Below are 22,008 nucleotides of genomic sequence, written 5' to 3'. Positions count from 1 at the left end.
TATGCTGCCACCACTGCACTCATGCTGCTTAACTTAACTCCTTTTGAAAGCAGTAACCCTCCACCACAATGAGGGTAGTGCTTTGGGAGTCCCTACTGCTACAACAAGACCACGATCTGTGAGGCAGGCCTATGTCCTTATAAACATAAATGGTGTGTATTCGCCCTTGAAAACAAAAATCGCACCAGGGGTCCGTCCAGGCATCAATACAGCTGGGCACACGGTGCAGGGGTGCACCTCCATCCCCATGTGAGGGACTTTTCTGTCTCAGTACTCCATTATTCTAAAATGGATATTGCAATGTTTCCCCTGCAATGTTAATGTCATAGAGAAAAGACAGTTTCTTGAATATCGGTCTACAGACCCCTGTAGCAGATGTCTATCATCTTTTTCCTAACTTAACTTGTTTGTTAGAATCGTTTGTACCAATTGGATGGCTGTTTGCACCTGTCAAGTTACATATTCTATCATCCTAGGAGTTTGTTGATTCTCCCGACTCCGTTAACATTCAAAGACATCCATCAAGTCCCTATATCTGTATTATAATTTCCATGCCTCATTCCATTTCAGTGCCCGTCCCACTGCCCAAAACCACTTCAGTTCTCACACTCTGCAGAGAAACCCAATTCCCCAAAAGGAACCATAGAAACTTGAACTCCATTATGGATCCCCACTTATAGTCTACTTTGGCAGTTTTGCTGGAGTCTGGTTGGTGGAACCATCATGCCCGACTGTAAGAGACCATATACCCAGGTCTTTGGGGTAAATTGTGGCACACTAGCTATCTTGGACTGTTGGAGCAATTGAAACCACAAATGTGCACAACAAACAAACTTTGCATTTCCCATCTTCTCGGTATTCACCTTGAGTAAAGGCCATGTATCATAGCCAACGCAGCCAACTTTCAGATTGGACACCATTTATCGTTTCATGGAGAGCTAATACATATGAGCCAATGCCACCAATATTATATATTCACTGCCAATCAGGCAGTATGTAAGTATTTGCACTTCTGTTGCCCAATCCTAGCTAGAGAGCAGCACATGCAGGCAGGGATTGCGGTTAGCATTCAGGAGAGAGCCAATTTACATAGTGTTAAAATGTTTTGGCCTAACACTCTTAGTGCCGTAAGAAACCTCCGCATACAGGAATAAAACGTTCTCTAATCACAAGAAACCAAGGAACTTCCATCAAGACAATAGCTGTTCAGGAGTGTTAAAGTCTAAAGAAACTGTGTGTTGGGCACTTCTCAGTAAAGACGCTTACTCAAGGCGAAACATGTTTCTGCTGTAGCATTTCAGCATAGTTCTGACTTGGTTGGGCTGGGCAGAGGTGCCCCATGACTTTAGTCTTGTTTTGATTGGTGTGGGAAGTTAAGCCATTCCTGTGAAACTCTTGTCGGTGACTGGGAAGGCAGTAATGTGTGCCCAGCTCTCCAGCAGTCTAGTGCTGATTGTTTATGGGAAGCAAAACATTTAGTATCTACATCCTAAGAATAGTGCTACTATAAAGCACTGCATATGTCCGTGAGGTAAGAAAAATCTTAACCAGCTAGTGTGTGTCATGACTGATGTCACAATGACACCTGCCCAGTAGGTGGAGCTAGTTAGTCTTCCTGTGGGGTGACTTTATACATGAAATAAAATGACGGGGGATACAGCTGGAGGTGAAGCTTTGGTAAGTTGAGCAATTATTAAGGATTAGAGTTTGTCAAATCTAGGTGGCATACAACTCTTTTTTGAGTTGATCAGATGAATTGGGGTTTTACGCCCACTCATTGTTTCAGTTCTTGCTTCAAAGTTTTCTAGTGACTGTATGTATGTGGTATTTGTACATCGAGAACTTGTCCGAAAGCAGTAGAGCGCTGTACAAGGGTCAAAGGCAAGCATACAGTCAACAAATAGTGGGAGAGGTAGCTAGATCCTGGGAGCAGAAGTGTACTGTTACTCATTGTGACTGTGAATGCAACATTCGGCATATAGTGGAGTGTGGAGCCACTAAAGTGCAGTGTTTCTATGAAAGGCTGTGGGAAGCAGATGTTCAGGTCAGATGTTGCTTGGGAAAGTCTGACACACTAGAAATCCTCTACAGTTGGCTGCACATTTGGGCGTCTGTGATGCTTCCTATTTTGTGTCTTTGTTCTTATTTCCATCCGAAAAGTGTGGTAGGCCGATCCCCAGTGGTTTCAGCTTGCCCCTGTCTGTCTTGCCTTGTTTAAATTCTTTTTGCAGATGGCTTCTTTTGGGTCCAATTGCTCGTATATTGTTTTTCGGCCATCTACTTGTACAGCCATGGCAAACAAATGGGTCCATGACAGTAACATTTTTTAATTGGTTAGGGTTGTCTGATGGTGTTTATTTGGTGTTTTTTGTTTAAATTTTTTTTCGCTAGTACGTTTCCCTAGTATTTAGCCAGATTAATACAGTATGATGTTAAACATTTTAAACCTACAACTAGGTCAGCACTGAACATTTCAAACATTCCAAAAGGGCACTGATGGTACTATATTTGCAGGTTCCAGATCTAACTACTCTTCCATCTGCTAATCCTCAAGTCTGCCCATGTTCCTGTTGACCACCTTGGAGAGCCCCCTAGTCTGCAGTATTGTTTAACTATGAGGTTTGGTCTGGCCGTTTTTTTTTAAGGCAGACCCCATCACTTAAGTTACTGTACAATTTTATTGAGGTTTGGTCAGGCCATTTTGTTTACTGGGAAGATCCTACCTGCCATGCTGAGTCCACATTGAACCAAGGAGGGTTCCTATGACATTTAATGTGTCCCAAACCAGGTTCACAACCCAGTTTCACAACCCATTCTTTAATGCATGTCTTTTTCCAAATTTCTCAACTAACCTGCCTCCAAGTGTGCAAATGGTGCCTGATTGTTTCCAAGAGCAAGGATGTGTAATGACTGGCCAAATGCTGAAACATCATCAAATGGTGAAGATCTTTCTTAATGCCAAGATTGTGTTCCTATTGAACTGCTCCCAAACCATTAATTTTAGCTTGCAGACCAAATTCGTAGCAAGGTGGTGTACTGAGGTCTCCTAAGAGTGCTGTCACTTTGATGCCTGGTCTCTACAGTGACTTCCTAAAAATTGAGTTGATTTCCTTTGCATATGTTTTCAGCATTCAGCAGTCCATTGGTCCCATTTACTCTTACCCCCCCCCCCCCCCCCCCCCACGTTGGTCAGTCACCCAAGCATGACCTTTAGGCACCATTGCAGTTTTTTGTTGCTATTCATTATTGTGTATGTCGAATACTCCGCTCAAATTGGTGTTAATCTCATTAATGGCAGGTTGTTGTTTAATCATTGTCCTGGATACCTAGGCTGGTCACATCCTTATAACTCTTCACCTGTGGACCTACCCTGAGGCTGCTGGCTTCCACTATCTTCAAGGGGCCATGTTTCTTCAACTAGAATTCATGCATCCTCCCCATGGGGAACGTATTATTCCATCAAGGGTTTAATTTGAATCAGCCAGCAAACGAAAAAGCCAGGCAGTAAGCTCAGAGGATCAGCATCAGGAAGGAAAAGAATGTTTTTTTTTTTAGAGAGAAAATGCCCCGGGAAATGAAGACCGGCCTTTATCTTCTCATCTGCGCTGTTGGCACCTTAACTTTGATTCGACACAGAACCCACTGGCTTAGGCAGAACTCTAAATACATAACCAGAGAACTGGGAAATTTGAAGGTGCATTTTTTTCTGAAAAACATCTCTTTGATCCCAGTATGCCCTCGGCCATTTTTCCTGTTAAGATGTGAGGAACCCATCTAAGATGTTGAATGCCCTATGCTCTGATATGAAGTGCAATTTAATCACAGGTTTCTTTAGTAACAAAGTCCCTTTGATTGCCTCGGCACTGCAAGTTGCATTGTATCATCAAATGTTGATTCTGTCACCTTCTTTGGTCCAGTTTGCTTTGGTTACTTTCCCAGTTCTCCCCCTTCAGCTAGCAGGAGTTCATTTTATTGGTCCACAGTAGTAAACTTTGAGGTTCGCCCGAGTATTTAGTTCCACCAAAGATCCAGAAAAAATATTTATTGTTGGCTCCTGCTTTCCCTAGAGCTTTTATAAATGTTTCTCTTACTTCAGGTCTAGTTTGCACAAATCTAAACTTTGGCTTTGTTAACACTGTTATTATTCAAGATGCTTCCACCCACATTCTGTCCCCCTTGTTAAAATTGACTCTGCTATGACAATGACAGATCATGTCCAAGCTTTAGTGCCAGCCTACTTTTTTTTTGTTATGTTCTCTTAGAGACTCATTCTTTGTCTGTTTGCTTTTCCTTATCGGGTCCCGTTTTGAATCTGTTAATTTCAGCACACTTGGGATACTGCAACGCAGTCTGCTTGGCCCTACCTTGTTATTTGATTCACAAACTACAACCTGTCCAAAGCTACGCAGCTCGAATGAAATTCCAGGATCACTTCTCCGGGGTCCTTGTTATGCTGCATTATCTGCTGGTCAAGGAATACATTAAATTCAGGTCTAGTCCACAAATGGATTTATGATTCTCTAAACCATAGCCACCTGGACAGCTGTTTGAATGGTATACTCACACTAATGCTGAGATTTGTGAGACACTTTGTTAGTAATTTCTTGGTTCCAATGGTAAACAGTACACGACCATCCCTTGTTGCGAGTTGCAGGAATATTTAGAAATTCTTTGGCTTATTTTAGCGACAAGAGGCATCCGCTGTCATTTGGATAGGCTTTAAAAGTCTGGCTGTTCATGCAGTGTCTTTAGTTTTTTGTCCTTTCTGCTTCTTCACTACTTAAAGATTTTTCAATGTGCACTTGGGTCGACAGTACCAAGGAACCCCTCAGGGTGAACGTTGCACTTTAGTCTTCTCCCCCAGCCCATAAAAAACAAAGTCCATGTATAATGTGAGTGGTAGCATCCCTGTTATAGCTTTACTCGCTATGCTATATAAACAAAATACTGTATAGGGTACAAAGTATAGATTTGGGTCAAAAGAGCGGTTTGAATTGTGCAGATGACCATCTAAATAATTAAGTGGTAACTTACTCGTGATGTAGAAAATGCCTGTCAGCAAGAATGATGTGGCACAAACTCTGCATACCTAACACAACGCAGCTGCATTTTTGAGGAGGCCCCTTAAAAAGCTTGGCTCCAACATCGTAATCCTGCCATTCGGATTCAGCGACCATCACGCCATTACTGGTACCTTGGATTGAGGGGGTATTGTTGTGGAGCAGCCAAGGCACGCCAACCCTGAGCTAGCAAGGAAAAACTGGATTATTTTAAAATGGAAGATGGTAGGCAAAGTAAAAACTGCCACAGTCGTGGTCCGCAAAAGCCTCAACGACGACATGACCTGTCTGGCAACAAACCCGGATCCAATACTTGCAAAAGCGGCCTTTGACAGAATCCGATCAGAGGCCAAACAGGAATTAACTAGGGACAGAACAACCACCAACTCCCCAGGCCCAAAATGGTTTGACCAGCCATGCACTAACTCTATCAACCTTGCAACAGGCTCCCAGATTCACTCCTAGGGATGCAGAACTAGTTCAGATTCTGCGGTTTTGTTATACAAAGACAAGGAAGCGGAGAACCAATATCCTTAAGGAAGAAGCTTGGGAGAAACTCAGCTCTCTCAAAAAACAATAGGAATTTCTGGAGAGTTATAAATGCTCCATTCCTTAAACCTCCTGAAGACCCGAGTATAGCCTGTCATGTGGATGAGGACTCTTGGATCTTAGACTTTTTCTCAATTTTTAATATCCCTGCTGAGGAACTGGCCAGCCAGCTGATGTGAGTAGCTCTCCCATTAAAACCCAGCTACGTTTTAATATACACGAAATTACACTGGCCCTTTCACAGTCCTCTACTAATACAGCTCCCAGTCTGGATGGCACACCGGCAGATCTTTTTATGGAGCACCCTGCTCCTATGGGGACCGATGTTGACCAATGTCTTTAACCTAATAGCCACGGTGATTCCATCGGAATCATGGAAGAGGTCACTTTATCATCCCTATCCATAAGAAAGGAGATAAATCACAGCCTAAAAACTACTGGCCAATCTCTTTACTAGACAGTACCGCCAAATTGATGGGCCATGTTCTACTCAATAGACTAGAGGAATGGGCTACACACAATAACGCCCTGATCCCGGCTCAATGCGTGTTTAAAAAGGGGAATGGTACGTACTCAGTACCAATGCCTCAATCTAAGCTTATTATTGGCCAAGTATACCCAGGCAAAGCAGGGGAAACTATACTTGGCATTCATGGATCTTTCAGCTGGATTTGACTGCGTAGCACACCGCCACCTATGGAGAATAATGGCAGAAATGGGTATTGATGTGGGAATAACCACTTTTATAAGACGATTTTATTCATCAGCCTCTGCAACTGTGCGCTTTGGCAACCAGGTTGTTTCCAATCATGAGGGGAGTCCGCCAGGGCTATGTTCTAGCCCCATTCCTCTTTTCCATCTATATGAATGGGGTGGAACAACCCCTGCTGAACTCTACATCGGACGTCCCTAGGATCAATAATGCGCGCACCTCAATTCTGCTATACGCAGACGATGTTGTATTAATTGCCCGCACCGGTCGAGCCTTACAACAACTGCTGGAGATCTATGTAAATTATATGGGTAGTTTAGATTTAAAAACAAATTAGTCAAAAAATCTCTTGTCTTAATTACAGGGCGTAGAGAAAGGAGGGTCCCACACTTCTACATAGCAGGCCTAGAAATAGCCCATACAGACACCTTCTCCTACCTTGTAATAACTTTTGAGAGACCACTATCCTGTACCAAGATGATCACTACCAGGGGCTTAGCTATGGAAAAAGCATAATTGCACTCCATTCCTTTTCAAAGAAGCTGGGTGCACAGCCCATAGAAACGATCAAAAAAGTCTATTCCGCCAAATCCACATCTGTGGTAACTTATGAGGTGGATAAATGGGGTTTTACTAATTCCCACACCCTTCAGACTAACGAACTCTTTTTGGAGATAACTGACTGGCCTCCCAACAGGCTGAGCTAATTTTATATGCCATGCCAAGCTGGACGTCCCTTATATTGAGGACATAATCAGGGTGGCACCTATACTTTTATGGCATTCAATCTGGAGACGAGCAACAGTGAACCTTACTCAGAATTTAATGGCAGATTGCCTCCATCTGGAACATGCTCAAAGGATCCCGTGGTTTACCTACATTAATAATACCCTCACCGCATTAGGTTTAGACTACTTCTATTCCTCTCCAGCAAAAAAAATTAAAACATTATTTCTGAAAAAAGAGCACTCCAGAGACTGACTTTGAATTGTTCAAAAGTGCTTGTAAAAAGGGATCTTGAGGGACCAATTGATCAGAAAGGTGCATCCCAATATCTATCTTGTGACTAACCCACGTCACTGTTTTATTTTAATGAGGTTTCGATTGAACCTTATTCCTTGCATGTTTTCCCATCCAGCAGCCATTTATTCTATTTCTGACCTAGCCCCCTTCCTGTGCGATGACTATTCTCCCCAATCTAACTTACACATTCTTTTCCTGCAAATCCTACAAGGCTCACTGCAATAGATTTATCAGACCGCATATGTGGAAATATCACTTTAACCAATGTCGACCAGCTCTGTACTTTCTACAACTATTGCCTGATCATCTAGTATGTTTTTCCGTGGCCTCATTTTTACACTGCTTATGGAAGACTAGGCGGCTGGGTAATCGTGCTCCATGAATTGTGTATCTAAACCCTGTTTTAAAACCTACTTTTGTTTATTTCACATCATTGTCAATATTAGCACTATTAAAACTGTACCTCTTAATCTGGATTTTATATTGTGTACCTTGTACTTTTATGATCTTATTAATCAAGTATCAAAGTAATTTGACTGACTGAGTAGGGTTGTATTAGTTTAAAACAACTTCAAAGTTATATACTAAAACATAGGCTCACCTTTTGGGTTATGTCATGTCTGTGGGATTGGCGTCTGCAGACACCGGCATTTTGAAACAAATTATGTAGTGGTAAAGTTAACATTGGTGATGTACAAAGCATTGAATGCTGCATGTTGTCACGGTTTAAAAGGTGATATTGTCAACCCTCAGTTTCTTATCTCCATGGCCAAGGACGACAGCAGCACTCTGATCTAGTGTCATCCACCTTTATTTCGCACACATTGCGAACAGTGGAACGCCACAGAAATGGCCAAAGTGTTTCAGCAAACACTGCCTTTGTCTGGACCAACTATCAACATATAAGAAATATTTATTTAGGCCGCAATAGCGGTGATTGAAAGTAATTAAAGGTGTAAAATCACAAGTGTTCTAAAAAATGAGATTAAAGGGTAATGCCTTCATGTTTAAATACATAATGTTGGGAGTGTCATGTAACTAGTCTGTTATTGCCTTCATGTCGGTATAGATTTAGTTGCTATAATAGTCTAAAAAGTCACTAAGTGATGAAGTGCTCCTCATAGACATACTGGTATGGTAAATAAATGCACTACAAATCAAATAATATGGAATACCTGATTTGTGAAGTTTTAAAAATATTTCAAGTATGCATTTGGTTATTTAACACACTAATATACATATGTGTGTTTAAGAGCATCATATTCTGAATAGGTGTTGATGCCATCCTAATGTGTCAGGCAATAGAACTGTAAATGAATTGAATGTTAAACCTACGGGTTTTCTGAAAAATTATACTGTATATAGTTAAAAAACGATGTGAATGAGTACAAAGTTGCTTTTTAACGTTAGTATTTTTGTCAAGGTAAAGTTCACATGAATTAATTCAAAGTTTAATGGAGAGCATTGTCGTACGTTTTCTTCTTTCTCAGTAGGAACTGTTAGTTTGTTGAACAACATGAACGTTGGGATGGTGCCAGACTGATTCTATGCACCTCCTCAGGATATGTTGGCCACAGTGCCACCATAAGTACCCCCAAACCTGATAAGTCACAACAAATGGTTTTGGCAACCTCAGAACAGGACAATCCTGGCTCACCAGAAATCGTGGTAACTGATCTAGAACCTTTTCGCTGTCACTTGAGCATACTCCGAAAGGTACACAAGAAATGCACAAAGGGGCGTTTCAATATGTAGTGAGCCATTGTGGTTCCTGCATAAAATATATGCGCTGCAATGATTAATAGACAGAAGCAGATAAGTGATTAGCATTTTAAGAACAGTGAAACTATTCCACCATTGTGCTAGCAGTGTATATGCAGGCATACAAGTACTGGGTATAGTGTACTCCTGCTATGCTCTACCCAAGCTAGTTTCCTAGGGTGGGTGTTTTGCCAGGTCATGGATGATCCCCATTACCTGAAGTCAAGGAATGTAGGTCCCCGTCTTGGTCACAAGTTGGGTATCCCTCATCGCAGAGGGTAAACAGGAATCAGCTGGGCTGAGGCTCCGACACGGCGCCAACCTCTCTGATAGCAGACTGCTCCTCTAATTTGAGCTCAGAAGTGCGTGTATATTTATATTAACATCATCCATGCTTCTGTGTCAAGGCTTCAGTCAGGCTGCCATTGTTTCTTTGTGATAGCCATGTCGCCGCATGGACTAATAACATTTGCCCAATGTGTGTTCAGGCCTTTACTAAATGTTCAAGGTGTCCTGACATTGTACTTACGAGGTGGAATTGCAAGCAATGTGGTTTCAGATAAACGAATCCTGCACTGTCACGCAAGCAAATGTGTGTCAAAAGTCATATAGAAAAGAAGGTAACTTAAGAAATGTGTACATGTAAATGGCAGTGTTTCTTCCCGGGCCTAACCTAGCCATGTGACCACATATAAGTGTGTACATAATATTCTCCTAAACCTGGTAGCACCACTGGGGGGCAAAGCTACCTGGATTAGTCTAGGTATACATTTATATTATGAATCATACATGTCACCATTATCAGCTATTATATGGATTCTTGATTGCCCAAACAAACCATAAAAATGCACAATTCAAAAAATACTTTTGACACCGTATCAGTCTTCTAGGAAATAGTGATATTCATGATCTGTATTGAGTCCTCTTACTACTGCTGTGACTCATGATCCAATAGACCTCAGACCCATCTCTTCCTCACATTTATTTTATTCTGTTTCATCGCATGAAAGCCAACATTCAAGCCCAACTCTAGATTCTGAGGGGGTAGTTTTCGGGGAGAAGGAGGGGCAGTTTTCAGGGCTAGGGGGCAGCCGTTTCAGTGCACTGGACGGGGACTGGGGTTGGGGTAGCTTTTTCGGCTGGGGCTGTTTTAGGGCTCGGGGGGGGGGGGGGGGGGGGGGGAGATTGGGGTTGTTTTTTGGCCTTGGGGCCGTTTTAGGGCAAGGGGCTGGGGTAGGTTCTTGGACTAGGGTTTAGGGTGGGGGGTTGGGGTAGTTTTTAGCAGTAGGGTGCATTTCAGGGCTAGAGGCTTGTTTGTAGGGCTCGGGCGGGGTATCTGGGTAGTGTTTAGGGCTTGGGCGGGGGTATTGCAGTGCTGCTAGCCGGTTTTTAGGGCTCAGGACAGGAGTGTGATCTTTTTCATAGATGACCTTTACCAATCATGCCTTTACAATGAAATTCGTTGTAAAGGCATGCATGCTAAAGGCATGCGTGGTAAAGACGCGGTCGTGGTGGAGACCTTGTGGTTTAGACATGCGTTGAGGCCTGTGTTGTTCTATCATACAACCCTCTTCAATGTATCATTTACTGTGTTGATACATTCTGAATTCTCCCTGCAGTTTATCCGTGTATGCATGAATGATCGAATTGCACACCGTATTCTGTTCATATTACTAACAGTTCGATTATTTATAGTTCAATGTCCAGCAATTGTATTCTCTCCTTAACTGATTTAAGTGAAAAAGTATATTACATTGATTCTGATTCAGCTTGAATTCGATGGAATTCTTTATCGTAGTCAATAAATCTACCCAAATAGTAGATCTTACCTGCCCATTGGCCTCACCCTGAGGAAGTCATAAAGTGCAGCGCCTGCTAGATGAATTGCATGTTGGCAGAAGGAACACAAGTACCTTTAGAACAATTCTTGAGGTTTTATTGGATAAACGATAACAGATCTATACAATGCAATTAAATATTATGACTTTTTCCTAAATTACTTTTTATCTAATAAACCATTACCTGTGTACAAGTGTGGAGGCATGTTGTATGAATATTTTATATAACTCGCCCAACATTGTGGCATCTGCATATTTTACACCATGTCAAAGGACTGTTAATAAACATTCCCTCTAAGGTGAGAGAGGTTGCTTTTAAATAAAAATGGGATCACTGGATACATACAGCCTCACTAGAGTTATGACAACCACTGAGTTACCCTCCTCTCTGGTGAAAATCCCAGGATACATCCTGCTGACCTCTATTCCAAAATCCGTAATGGATTTTATTTGTAATCCTCACACCCTATTGGTGTCATTCTTCATCATTTCGTCTCATCCTGGTCCATATAAACCAGGTTGGGCTCTGCTGTATTTCATGGAGCATCCATACGGGATGACGTTGCAGCACGCACAGGGCCCGCGATTGCACGGAATGCTTGAAAAACATGACTAGCTTCTCAGTGAATGATCAAAAGCTGGACAGTGCAAAGTAGGAGTAGGTGTAACTGAGGCACTGCACCCTTGGAGTAGTAAGTGGACTATGAGATTTTTTATTGATAACAAGTAAGATTACTATCTTAAAGGGATACCAGGGTGCAAACTAGGTATTTTTATTTTACAATCTCTAAACCCCCATCAGAGGAAATGCCTTTGGTGCTCCCTGAAATACGGTCGAGCCCATAATGGTTTATAGGGACCAGGATGAGACCTGATGGTGAAGCATGACACCAGTAGTGTGTGTGAGGGTCTCAAAACCAATTATGGATTTTGGAATTGATATCAGCTGGAAGTAGCCTTGGGTTTTACACAGAGATAGGGGTACAGGGTTCTCAGTAGGTCTCTGCATAGTGACCCTCGATCTTGTAACCCTAAATTACAAAGGGTGTCTGTCTTTGCTGGGTATTCTCTTCCTTCTGTATCCTTCCCTGCTAAGTGACATTGGGTCGGGACGGCCCACTCCGCTCCCCTTATTATGCAGAAACAACATTACTGTTAACCAACAGCAGTACCATGAAACATAAAATACTTTCTCTTATGAAGTCTGGGGCCTGACCCAAGGCCTATCCCACGAGCATTTGTTGCACTCCTGCTCTTTAAATCCAGTGCTATCTATGTTCAGCTGCTGTGCCACTCCCAGCACCGCGCAGGTGTCCATCTCGTCCGGTGTCATGAACTGTTCTGTAAAATGGCTTATGTAACTCTGAAGTGGCTATCTCCAGTACACATCCTCACAGCTGTTTCCCAAAGCAGCTTCAATATCATCTTCTCATGGATCCATCATCCTCTTTGAAACTGAATTGGTGGCTCGTTCGATAGAGATGCGCCCTCATTTAAAAAAGTTTCGATCTCACTCTATTATTCTGTATGGATATTTCAGTCCACAATATCTGCACAGGACCGGACGCATTAGCAGGAGACGATAATCTTCAAACTATTTTCATGGCAATTTCTGTAGGTAATCTTTTCACACAGAGCATGAGTAAAAGCAAGCCGTAGGCATCAAGTAAATAGGAAAAATCCTTGTTGACTAAGTAATTGTTAAAACAGTATACATAATTTACTGTGAAAAGTATATTCCATAGTCGAACGGTTTTGGGAACTGAAACAGAACAATGTTGTCACTGCCAAACACTTAATGACTTCTTGGGAAATCACGCAGTGGTGACTGTATTTTCTTCTTCTCTATGAAGTCGTGAGGATCTATTTGTCTCTTAAAAAAAAAAAAAAACCTTCACTAAGTCTTTCGAAACTAAAACTGATTCTCCTCTGTCATGGTGCCTTATTCAGTCAAGATAAATTCTAAGCTAAGCACCTGGTTGTTTTGTGAGAAGACATTGGAAAGGGTCCAGGTTTTGGCATATAAGCCAGTTAGCTATGTGTTGGTTTGCTGGTTCAGAAGGTGCCTTGTGGCCCTTTGACACAGTCTGTACCCTTATAATGTCAGTAAATTCTGAATGCTGCATGGTCTAACCTTTTTATAAGTGACGCAACAGCCATGCTTGGACTTGTATTCCCCCCATTCAGGCCTGACTACTTCTGAAACCAATCTCAGCTAATGTAACTTTGGGAAAATGTGTGAGTCAGAGAGAAAGACGGTGAGTCAAAAGAGTTGCCCCTCCCTTTTGCTGTTTTGTATTACATTGTAAGTTCCCATGATACTAAAGGATTACTGGTAGCATGCAGCGTTGGGGGCAAATCCTCAGCACACTGCTCAGGAAGTAGGAGGGGCCAATATGGCCAATATGTGATGATAGTGAACAGACTTTGATAAAGTGGGTCATTGATGCAGATGAGCTATAAAGGGGGTTGGTACATTGTGAGTACTCTTCCCAATCTGGAGTAGTGTTTCCATTAGTTCGGTTAGCTCCGACTGCACTGTGTTTAGTTTCACAAAGAAATGGTGTAGTGAACCTAGAGCATAGTCTCACTTTGGTCCTCCTTATGTACTTTTCACTCTTACTTGAGTATATCCAGATCAGGTCTACATCTGGGTGATGGATGCCCAGCTTACCCCTACAGCATCAGGTATGTACAGTGACTGACACAGCAAAGGCATTTTGATATTACTAGGCATCTGTGCTTGCTTAAAATGAATGCAATGGAACAGAATGTTAAGCCAATCTCAGAAATAAACAACAGTTTGAGTCCTTTAAATGGGCTAAACCCATCTGCATAAAACATTTTCTTTGAGCATTATACCATGGTCCTTATCCTGTACTTTCTCCATGTTTAACCTAATCAAAAGAAACACTCCTCAAGTAACTTGATTTTTGTACTGTAAAACTTTATTCATTCTGAATGTAATAAAGAAATTAAGCCCACACACTTAGCTATTGTATTCATTGGTCTCCATTGTGGTTTTTACCCATTCCTAAAATATGTTACTTATCACACTTATATGTTAAGCTTATTTTCTTCCACTTAAAAAATATAACAATAAGTGGTATTAGTGTTAAAGCTACATACATATGCTGAGTGAAATCTTCTCTTTTGCCCAGAACTATTATCCATGGACTCCAACAATTTAGCACCATTTATCTCGTTCGCTGAAGCTGGAAATGTTTGCGGAAAATCTGAGTTTTTGCAGCCTCACCATATGAAGCATACTTCCAGGCTTTGTACAGTTCTGTACAATATGAGTGGATTCCTGTGACGATATTGCCAAGCTTCCTGTATGACCTGTATCTGAAGGTTACTGATTAGAAGAGAGTGTTGGTCGGGTGCCTTGGAAGAGACCGCTGGTTGGACGAGGCACAGGGGGACAGAGGACTGACTTTACTACATGCCTGAGTGCTTGTTGGTTGCATCTTTGGAACAGCCTTCTCTTTCGACACTGCGCTCTACTTGTATGTGTTCTTATGTTTCTCGCATTTCGCCTTTGTTTAATGTTTCATTTAATTACTTATTGCGGCAAGTAACAGCTCAGCGGTTTTCAGGCTATTGGACAACCTACCTTTTTTGTGAATTTGACTTGTGCAAATTGCTGGCCACCAGAGGTAGTTTGGCTTATGAATTCTAACTCGCATAGAGAAACATCTCCTCCCTCCACCTTGAAGTCTTAAACACCTCTCCATAGCTCACCATAAGAGACCTCCATGGATATTGTGGCAGGCAAATTAGGAGAGAGGCCCTTGTAAGAGACTGCTACTTTTTTGCTCCAATCTTGTAGTATTGCCAATGGAGTCTTCAGGAAATGCAGTACTTGGAGATGCTGATGTGGTTTCTTACCCTTTGAGTTTAGGGCCAACAAGTGCACTACATTGCACTGCCTTGAAGGAACGGGAGGGGGTCCCTCTCTTCGATACAACTGATGGTGCGAGACTCTACGCATTGGCTCTGGTCCATGATCTGCCTCCTTCATACTGCAGACTCTGGCATCGGCAGGGGTTTTTGAACCACCTCCATCCAATGATATATGCTTCTAAGAAGGGAGATGAAGGTTCAGAGGCGATTAAGACTACTGGGGAAATCGATTTAGTATCTCCCGGTGAGAAGAGCAAGCCAGGGCCGAACCAGCTAAATGTGGATAAATCTGATGTCCTTGAGAAGGATGCAGTTGTTTCTTAATTACCCTCTCTTTCGCAGTTGCCAGTATATATGGTGGATACTCTGCCTAAAATCTTGCTTCCAAATGTTAGCCAATTTGGGGCTTCAAAAAGTGTGTTGTTGGCCTTCTCTTCTCTGCTAGACCATTTTAACTAAAACTGATGATGACTTTACTTTTTTTTTTCCTTTCTAAACGACTCGACCAGATTGAACAGTGGGTCAGGAATTTGGAGCACAATGCAACTAAAGAGCAAAAATGTGTAGATTATGTCGAGAAAGAACTCTCCTTGGTAAGGATTAAATTAGAAGAGTTGGAAAACCATATGAGGCGGTCATACTTAACTGTTGGTATCCCAGGGTGTGTGGGGAGGTCATCAGCAACAATCCACAAGCTGATCTATCAATCGTGCAGCCCATCGGGTCCCCTTTCACTCGTATACAAACATAAAGGAGCCACAAACTATTTTGATTAACTTTCCGGACTACAGGTACAAGGAACAGATTCTCGGACTACAGGGACAAGGAACAGATTCTATCAGGGGCTATTCATTAGAAGGCATTTGTATTAGAGGATGGCTAAAAAGTTCAGATTTTTTTTTCTTACCTGTCTATTGCGGCAGCTCTTCGTAGGAGAGAATTTAAGGACATGATTCGGGTGTTTAAAGTGTCCGGAGCACAATCTGTTATTTATCAGAAATTGAAACTAAGTGCTTTTTTAAGGGTCGATTTTTAGGTGCTTTCCTTAGGTACAGAGGCTAATTTGCTAAAACAGGTTCAGATGAATTCTGTTTAAGGGGCCCTTGATATGTGATGTATGATTTTAAATACTATGATTTTACTTGGTTGTTGACTTTGGGTTTTCTGTTTATTGTGAGGGTGAGCTGGAGTGAGGGTTCAGCGGTCAGTGGCGGCTCCTCCGCTAAGTCAGAGGCGCAACACTCCACTGCTTTGCTGCAGTGAAATACAGGAAAAATTCAATGATCACTCAAAGATATTTTAATTTTTCCTGCTGCTGCAGCTTTGCGGGCGGGGCTGCTCTGATCTCGGAGCAGGGGGTAGGAGTGGTGGGCACACTCTAAGTGCGCATGACTGTTTGGCCGGCTGTCTCGGGCCGGCCAAACAGTCATGCGCACTTTGCATATTCTCCACCCAGGCTGCATTACAGCCTGGGTGGAGAACATGCTCAGGCTCCCATTCCCTGATCAGACCAATCGCAACGCTGCAGTGAAGCGTTGTGATTGGCTCAGGGGAGCCTGGGTGCTTTCTGTTCCTGCCCGATGCGGAAGAGAGATGTGAAAATAAGTTACGTTGATTTTGTTTTTCTTTAACACACCATGGCCACCCGATCCGTGCCAGCCACCACTGTAAGCAGAGCAATTCCAGGGCACCCATCAATTGGGGAGTGAACCGTGCAGAAGGGTGTAGTTGTGGGGTTTTCTTTTTTGTTTGGGGAGGGGGGTGGCGCTTTGGGGATGGTTCTGGGGATGTTGGCTAGGTAGTGGGCTTGAAAGATGGGAGGTGGGCAGGGTGATGGAGGGGGGTTGCATGCATTAGTTTCTGTCCAGGTTGAGACTGGTTTGACCAAAGCTAGAGACATCAGATGGAACTTTATCCGGTTTTATAGTAGTTTATCAGGAGCAGCAGTAACTCTGCCTTCATGTTAATCATCTGGGAAGCCTTTAAGGCATGTTTTCGTCGCCAGATTGATTTTAAAGCAAAACAAGTCTATTCTCTCCGATCAATTATCAAGGAAATGGAAGATAACGGACAATGAAATTGTGATGAGCATAACCAAAGCCCTCTTACTGCTTAAATGAGAGCACTGTGTTCAGGGAGCTTATGAGGAGGTCGAATATGTGTCGTGCCTTGGCATGATCTGTAAAGTTTAGAGCCAATGGGATAATCGAGGTGATGGATCCAGTCACTATTTTTTTTACTTCTTATTGAGAGGCTATACAAAGAATATTTTTGAATCATTATTCTGCTCTTTACTAGGTTCCCACGGAGGCATCGGAGGATGCCACCTTAAAATTTCTTGCTCCAAATCCAATTTCCCATCACTCGACCAAACAACAAGATAGTTTAATTAAACAAATATTAGAGACAAAGTTTTGAGAGGCCTTGACCTTCATGGCTAATACTAAGTCAGCAGGCATTGATGGTATTCCAGTTAGGTTTTAGAAGGAAATTGCCCCACTCTTATCAAAGATTTTTTGATTAAATTTTTTAATGAAATAATTTCCAGTGGTTCTATTTCTATTTCTACAGCCTTTACTGAATCCATTGTATTATTTTTAAAAATGAAAAAGATGAACCATCTCGTAATCCCAATTATTATAGGCCAATTAATTTGTTAAATGCAGACTATTCAATTTTGATGAATATCTTAATGAATTGTTTTGCTTCTGCTGTCCAGAAATGTATTATTGGCAAAAAGAACGGGTTTCTTCCTTACAGGGCAATGGTAATTAATGCTGTCTGATTCAGGCCATAAATTATTTTGTGACCAATAAAACTAGAGCGGCTATGATTATGGTCGATGCAGGTAAAGCCTTTGACCAGGTAAGTTGGGCAGCACTATTTCAGATACTGATGAAGTTTAGTTTCCCTGACCAGTTTTTAAAGATTTGAATAATCTTTAATTGGGGGCGGTAGCTGTAATCAGTATTAACTCGTGTAATGTAGGTTGAATCCATATTTCTCTGCAGATGCCCAATGGGTGCCCCCTCTTGCTGGTTTTATTTACTTTTTTTTATCGAACCAATGGCTGTTCCTTTACGGAATGATGATTCAATTCTACCTCCCGGTTTTAGGTATGTCTAAGCTAAAACTTTGCAGACCATATTATTTTGTATCTGGATGCAACGAAAGCTAATATGCAAAGAACCCTCGACAGATTTAATGAATTTGTTTTAATTTGTGGTTATAAGATTAATAACAAGAAGTCAAGTTCTGCTTTGTATTGCTTTGAAGGAGCATCTTCCCATTGCAATTAGTCAGTGGTTACCTACTCGACCTATTAGATTTCTTGGGCTGTTTGTATCGTCCAATATTAGATCTTTTCAAGTTAAATTAATGTGCCTCGCTGTGTATGGTCAAAAGATTGTTAGAGCAATGCCATTTTCTACCCTTGTCAATTAATTATTGGTTGAGTTGCCTTAATTAAAATGTCGATCCATCTTTTATTTTTATTTTCTAATGTCCTGATTAGGCTCAGTAAGAACAATTTTAAGAAGATTGGTTGCTTAATTAGAAAGTTTATTTGGAAACTGCAGCGCTCATGTATCAATTTGACCATCATTCAATTAAACAGAGGAGGGGAGTTTGCTGCTACCTGATTTTTATCATCAGGCTGCCTTTGACTATCCTGTTCATCTATGTGCTGATCCCAATAATAATTTATTTTTAAGGGCAATGGTTAAGGAGTAAGGACTTCAGTTTTTTTTTTTATTATTCGGAAATGCCCCAAAGAAGTATAAAGATGTAAAAGAAATGATTTTGCGAAAAAATTTAATTGGTATAAAGTAATAATATGCTTGATTGCCACGACTTTTTGTTCTTTGCAGGATTGTAGCAGTCTGGGTAAAAGGTCCTGAAATATGTAATTACACTTTTGAATAGACATGGGTTTGGAATATTATCGGGTTTTATAATAAATGGTAGGTAGGCGACTTGGCAACAGTTAGCTATCCAGGACTATGAGAGCACTTCTGTTCTTTGGCTCAGTGTTGCACTAATTTCCAGGTTCCTGCTGGACTTTAACCCTGATATAGAGCTTTTAATTTGGATTTTTTTTAAATTAATCTTTAAAAATAATATGGTAGGGATCAGTAGCTGGTATAGGATGATTCAGGAATAAATTATTCCCAAATTTGTACATAAGATAACATCAGTTACAGGGTGTGTCATTACCCGCATAAGTGGTTGGATATTTCCACTTATGGTCTTAAACTGTTTAGAGCAGCTACATTTAAACAAATTGAATTGTTTGCTAGATGGACTCTTTGTTATACCCCCAATGTTGGAATAAATGTTTGCCTAATGTTTCTAATAAGTGTTTTAGATGTAATACAATGGCACAAGGAGATTGGGCACATATTCTGTTTACCTAGCCAGTTTTGCACTGTTCTAGGACCAGATATTTCGTTTTAGAACTCCACAATTATCAAAAAGAGCGATACGGGACTTACTAGTAGTTCTTTTTGGCTTGCTGGGCAATAATGAGGCTTTTGCGAGGTCTGAACAAACGTTTACCGTTATTAGCTGTCTCAATTGCAAGACCACTCATTTTACAATTTTGTAAGACTTCTAGGTGTCCATCATTTGCTCAATGGCAAGCTCAAATGACCAAGGTGTGACAGATGGAATATGTTTATGCCAAGAGGAATAATCAATTTCAAAATGTGAACAGTTGTGGCGTTTTTTGTCCCGCTGATCAAGGGGGTGAACAATTGTTTACAAGAGATGTGGGGCCATGCACTTGGACTCTTGGATTTGTCTGTGTTTTAAGAATTTCCTGTTCGCTCCGTGATCCCTGCACTTTATTGATATCTTTGCACTATTTACAGCTGTGCTTAGTTTCTAATTGCATGCTTGTACATAGTTAGATTTTGTTGTCCTCTTTTGGGCAAATAGAAGTATTATTTTTGTATGACTGTTTTACTCCTGGAAGTGTTACTCCTGGAAGTGGTGTTAAAAGATTTGTATCATAAACCGAATTATAGTTTTCAATCCTTGTATTAGGTGATCACTATAGCCAGGCCAGATCGTAACAGTAACTAATTTGTCTCTTGGGGTTAAATTATTGGGAAATCCAGGAGGGATTAGCTTTTATGGTTGTATGAAATATCTTTCCGTGCTATAAAATATTCCCTGCATTGACTATTTATTGGTTATTTGTGCTAAAAAGGTTGCTGTATGATTATTGAACCATCTAAATATTATACAAAACAAGTGACGGGCACACAACCCAGTTATTTACGTTTATCCAGCACTCTAACTATGAAAACTCCAGTTGGAATTCTACTCAACTGTTGGGATAGCCCTGTGGTCTAAAGTCTGCTCAGGAAGATAGATGTGCTTTTGTGCATAATTAAGGTCTGTGAAATTAGAGGGTCAGTACTGGTTTTCCATAGCATCCGCGTATCGTGAGGAATAATTCTACTGTCTTGGGCCTTCTGGATTTGTGTATACTGACTGGTAGCTCTGTTCTCTTTTGTCTTCAAACATACAATTTGTGTTGCATGAGCACCAGAGAGAGGGTTAATAAGGAGCAATAGCCATTCCTTCAGGGCTAATGGGGCCAATTAACTTTTCAGTGGTTCATACTAGATCATCAAGGACACCTTCTTTGTGAGCTACAAATGTTAATTGGCAGTGCTTTTCAACAGCATTGCTTTTGCCTTTTAATTTTTATAAGGCATAGAGCAAATTCAGCACAAGACTTTATGACCAATCCCTTATCCTTTTCTGCTACAGGATGTCTTTCTTATGATCCGCCATCAGAAGACGACCATCTTCACAGATGCCAAGGAGTCCACCACGGTTTATGATCTGAAGCGGATTGTGGAGGGTATCCTGAAGAGGCCCCCTGAGGACCAGCGACTATACAAGGTGACTTGTGATTGAGCGGGGCTCCACATTTTGTGTTTGTGTTTTACCCTTGAGCTCTTCTAGAAAAACACCTGTTGCCTTGGGCTGATGAAATAAAATGCATTGCCTTACATTTTGAGGGGGGAATGTGGGTGGCTATCTTCCAACCCCATTCTTTGTAGGGATGTTGGGAAGCCATGAAATGTTAAGGAAATTGGAGTGTACTATTTCTGTGCAATTTAACTGGAAGGTGGTGACTTAATTTATCGATACTATTCTTTTGTATCTCTCGCTTTGAACAATGAGCTGCGAGGGTGAAACCCATCTGCATTGCTGGTGCAAGTTGTTTGCAGAGAAAGAAACCAAACATGTTTTTCTTGATGTGCAAAGCGGCATCCTCATAGTTAAACACATTCCTCTGATGTGTATGGTCATCCCAGTTATGGTTTATGACTCCCAGGCAGCTCTGACGGCAGCAGCCTTCTTAAAACCAGATTCAGCAAATAGTAGGAAAGTGTTATCCTTAGCAAACCTTTCTCTAAAGATAAACCTGGAGGAAAGGGGAGGTTGAGTCCTGTCTGCCTGCTGAGGTGGTGACATTATTATGCTTCTGTTTGTTTCTCGCATTGATCTGCTATCCCTCAGTAAAACTGAACCCCCCACTAAAGAAATATATCCATGTGGAGCATGGAAAAGGATGGAGCAGCTATGATAAAAATGTGAAAGCTGTAGTATGTTTATTGCGGCGCCTAGGGTTGGGTAGTGGAGCCAGGTCTCAAACCCGGCTGCGGCAGGGGCAGCTGTTGAGTTAGCCGGGGGCTGGCCTGAAGAACACCTGCGTTGTCAACTGTTTACCTCCTGCAACTGTGAACTCTGCAGATCCCTCCGCTGTTGAAGTGGTGCAGCTTCAGTGGAGCTGGATACTAATAGGACGATGTGTTGCATCTACCTAGGAAGGCGGTGCAGCCGTGGCACCAGCAGTTCTAAAATGAATAGAACTAGGTGTAAAGCTCCAACTGATCATCGACCCCTGAGTGGTAGCAGGCAGATACTTACTGCATCTTGCCCTCTATGCAGAGGGCTGAATAAACAAGGTGACTCCACCAGCAGACTATTAGCTCAAGCTGAACTTGCAGGTGTGGCTCTTTGGTAATCCTGGTGTTGGAATGGGGTGCTACTAATTGGCTAACAGTAATTAAGAAGTGTCAGGCAAGCGCCAGTTGTTGGGACACTCGCTGAATGACAATCTGGGTCTGCACGGTAA

At 41.7% G+C, this 22,008-nt stretch overlaps 1 protein-coding gene across 1 annotated transcript in view; it reads left to right on the top strand.

The window, feature by feature from the left end:
- ELOB (elongin B) overlaps positions 1 to 22,008 on the top strand; it is a 50,579-nt gene that overhangs the window by 19,109 nt on the left and 9,462 nt on the right. Inside the window, exon 2 of the mRNA XM_085618490.1 lies at positions 20,631 to 20,765. Within this exon, the coding sequence (XP_085474616.1) occupies positions 20,631 to 20,765 (135 nt within the window). The remainder of the gene's footprint in view (positions 1 to 20,630; positions 20,766 to 22,008) is intronic.

The sequence above is a fragment of the Triturus cristatus genome, chromosome 7 (genome assembly GCF_964204655.1).
Source record: "Triturus cristatus chromosome 7, aTriCri1.1, whole genome shotgun sequence".
Lineage (NCBI taxonomy): Eukaryota > Metazoa > Chordata > Amphibia > Caudata > Salamandridae > Triturus > Triturus cristatus.
The sequence above is the reverse complement of the archived record's forward strand: the minus strand, read 5'-3'. Positions and strand labels throughout refer to the sequence as shown.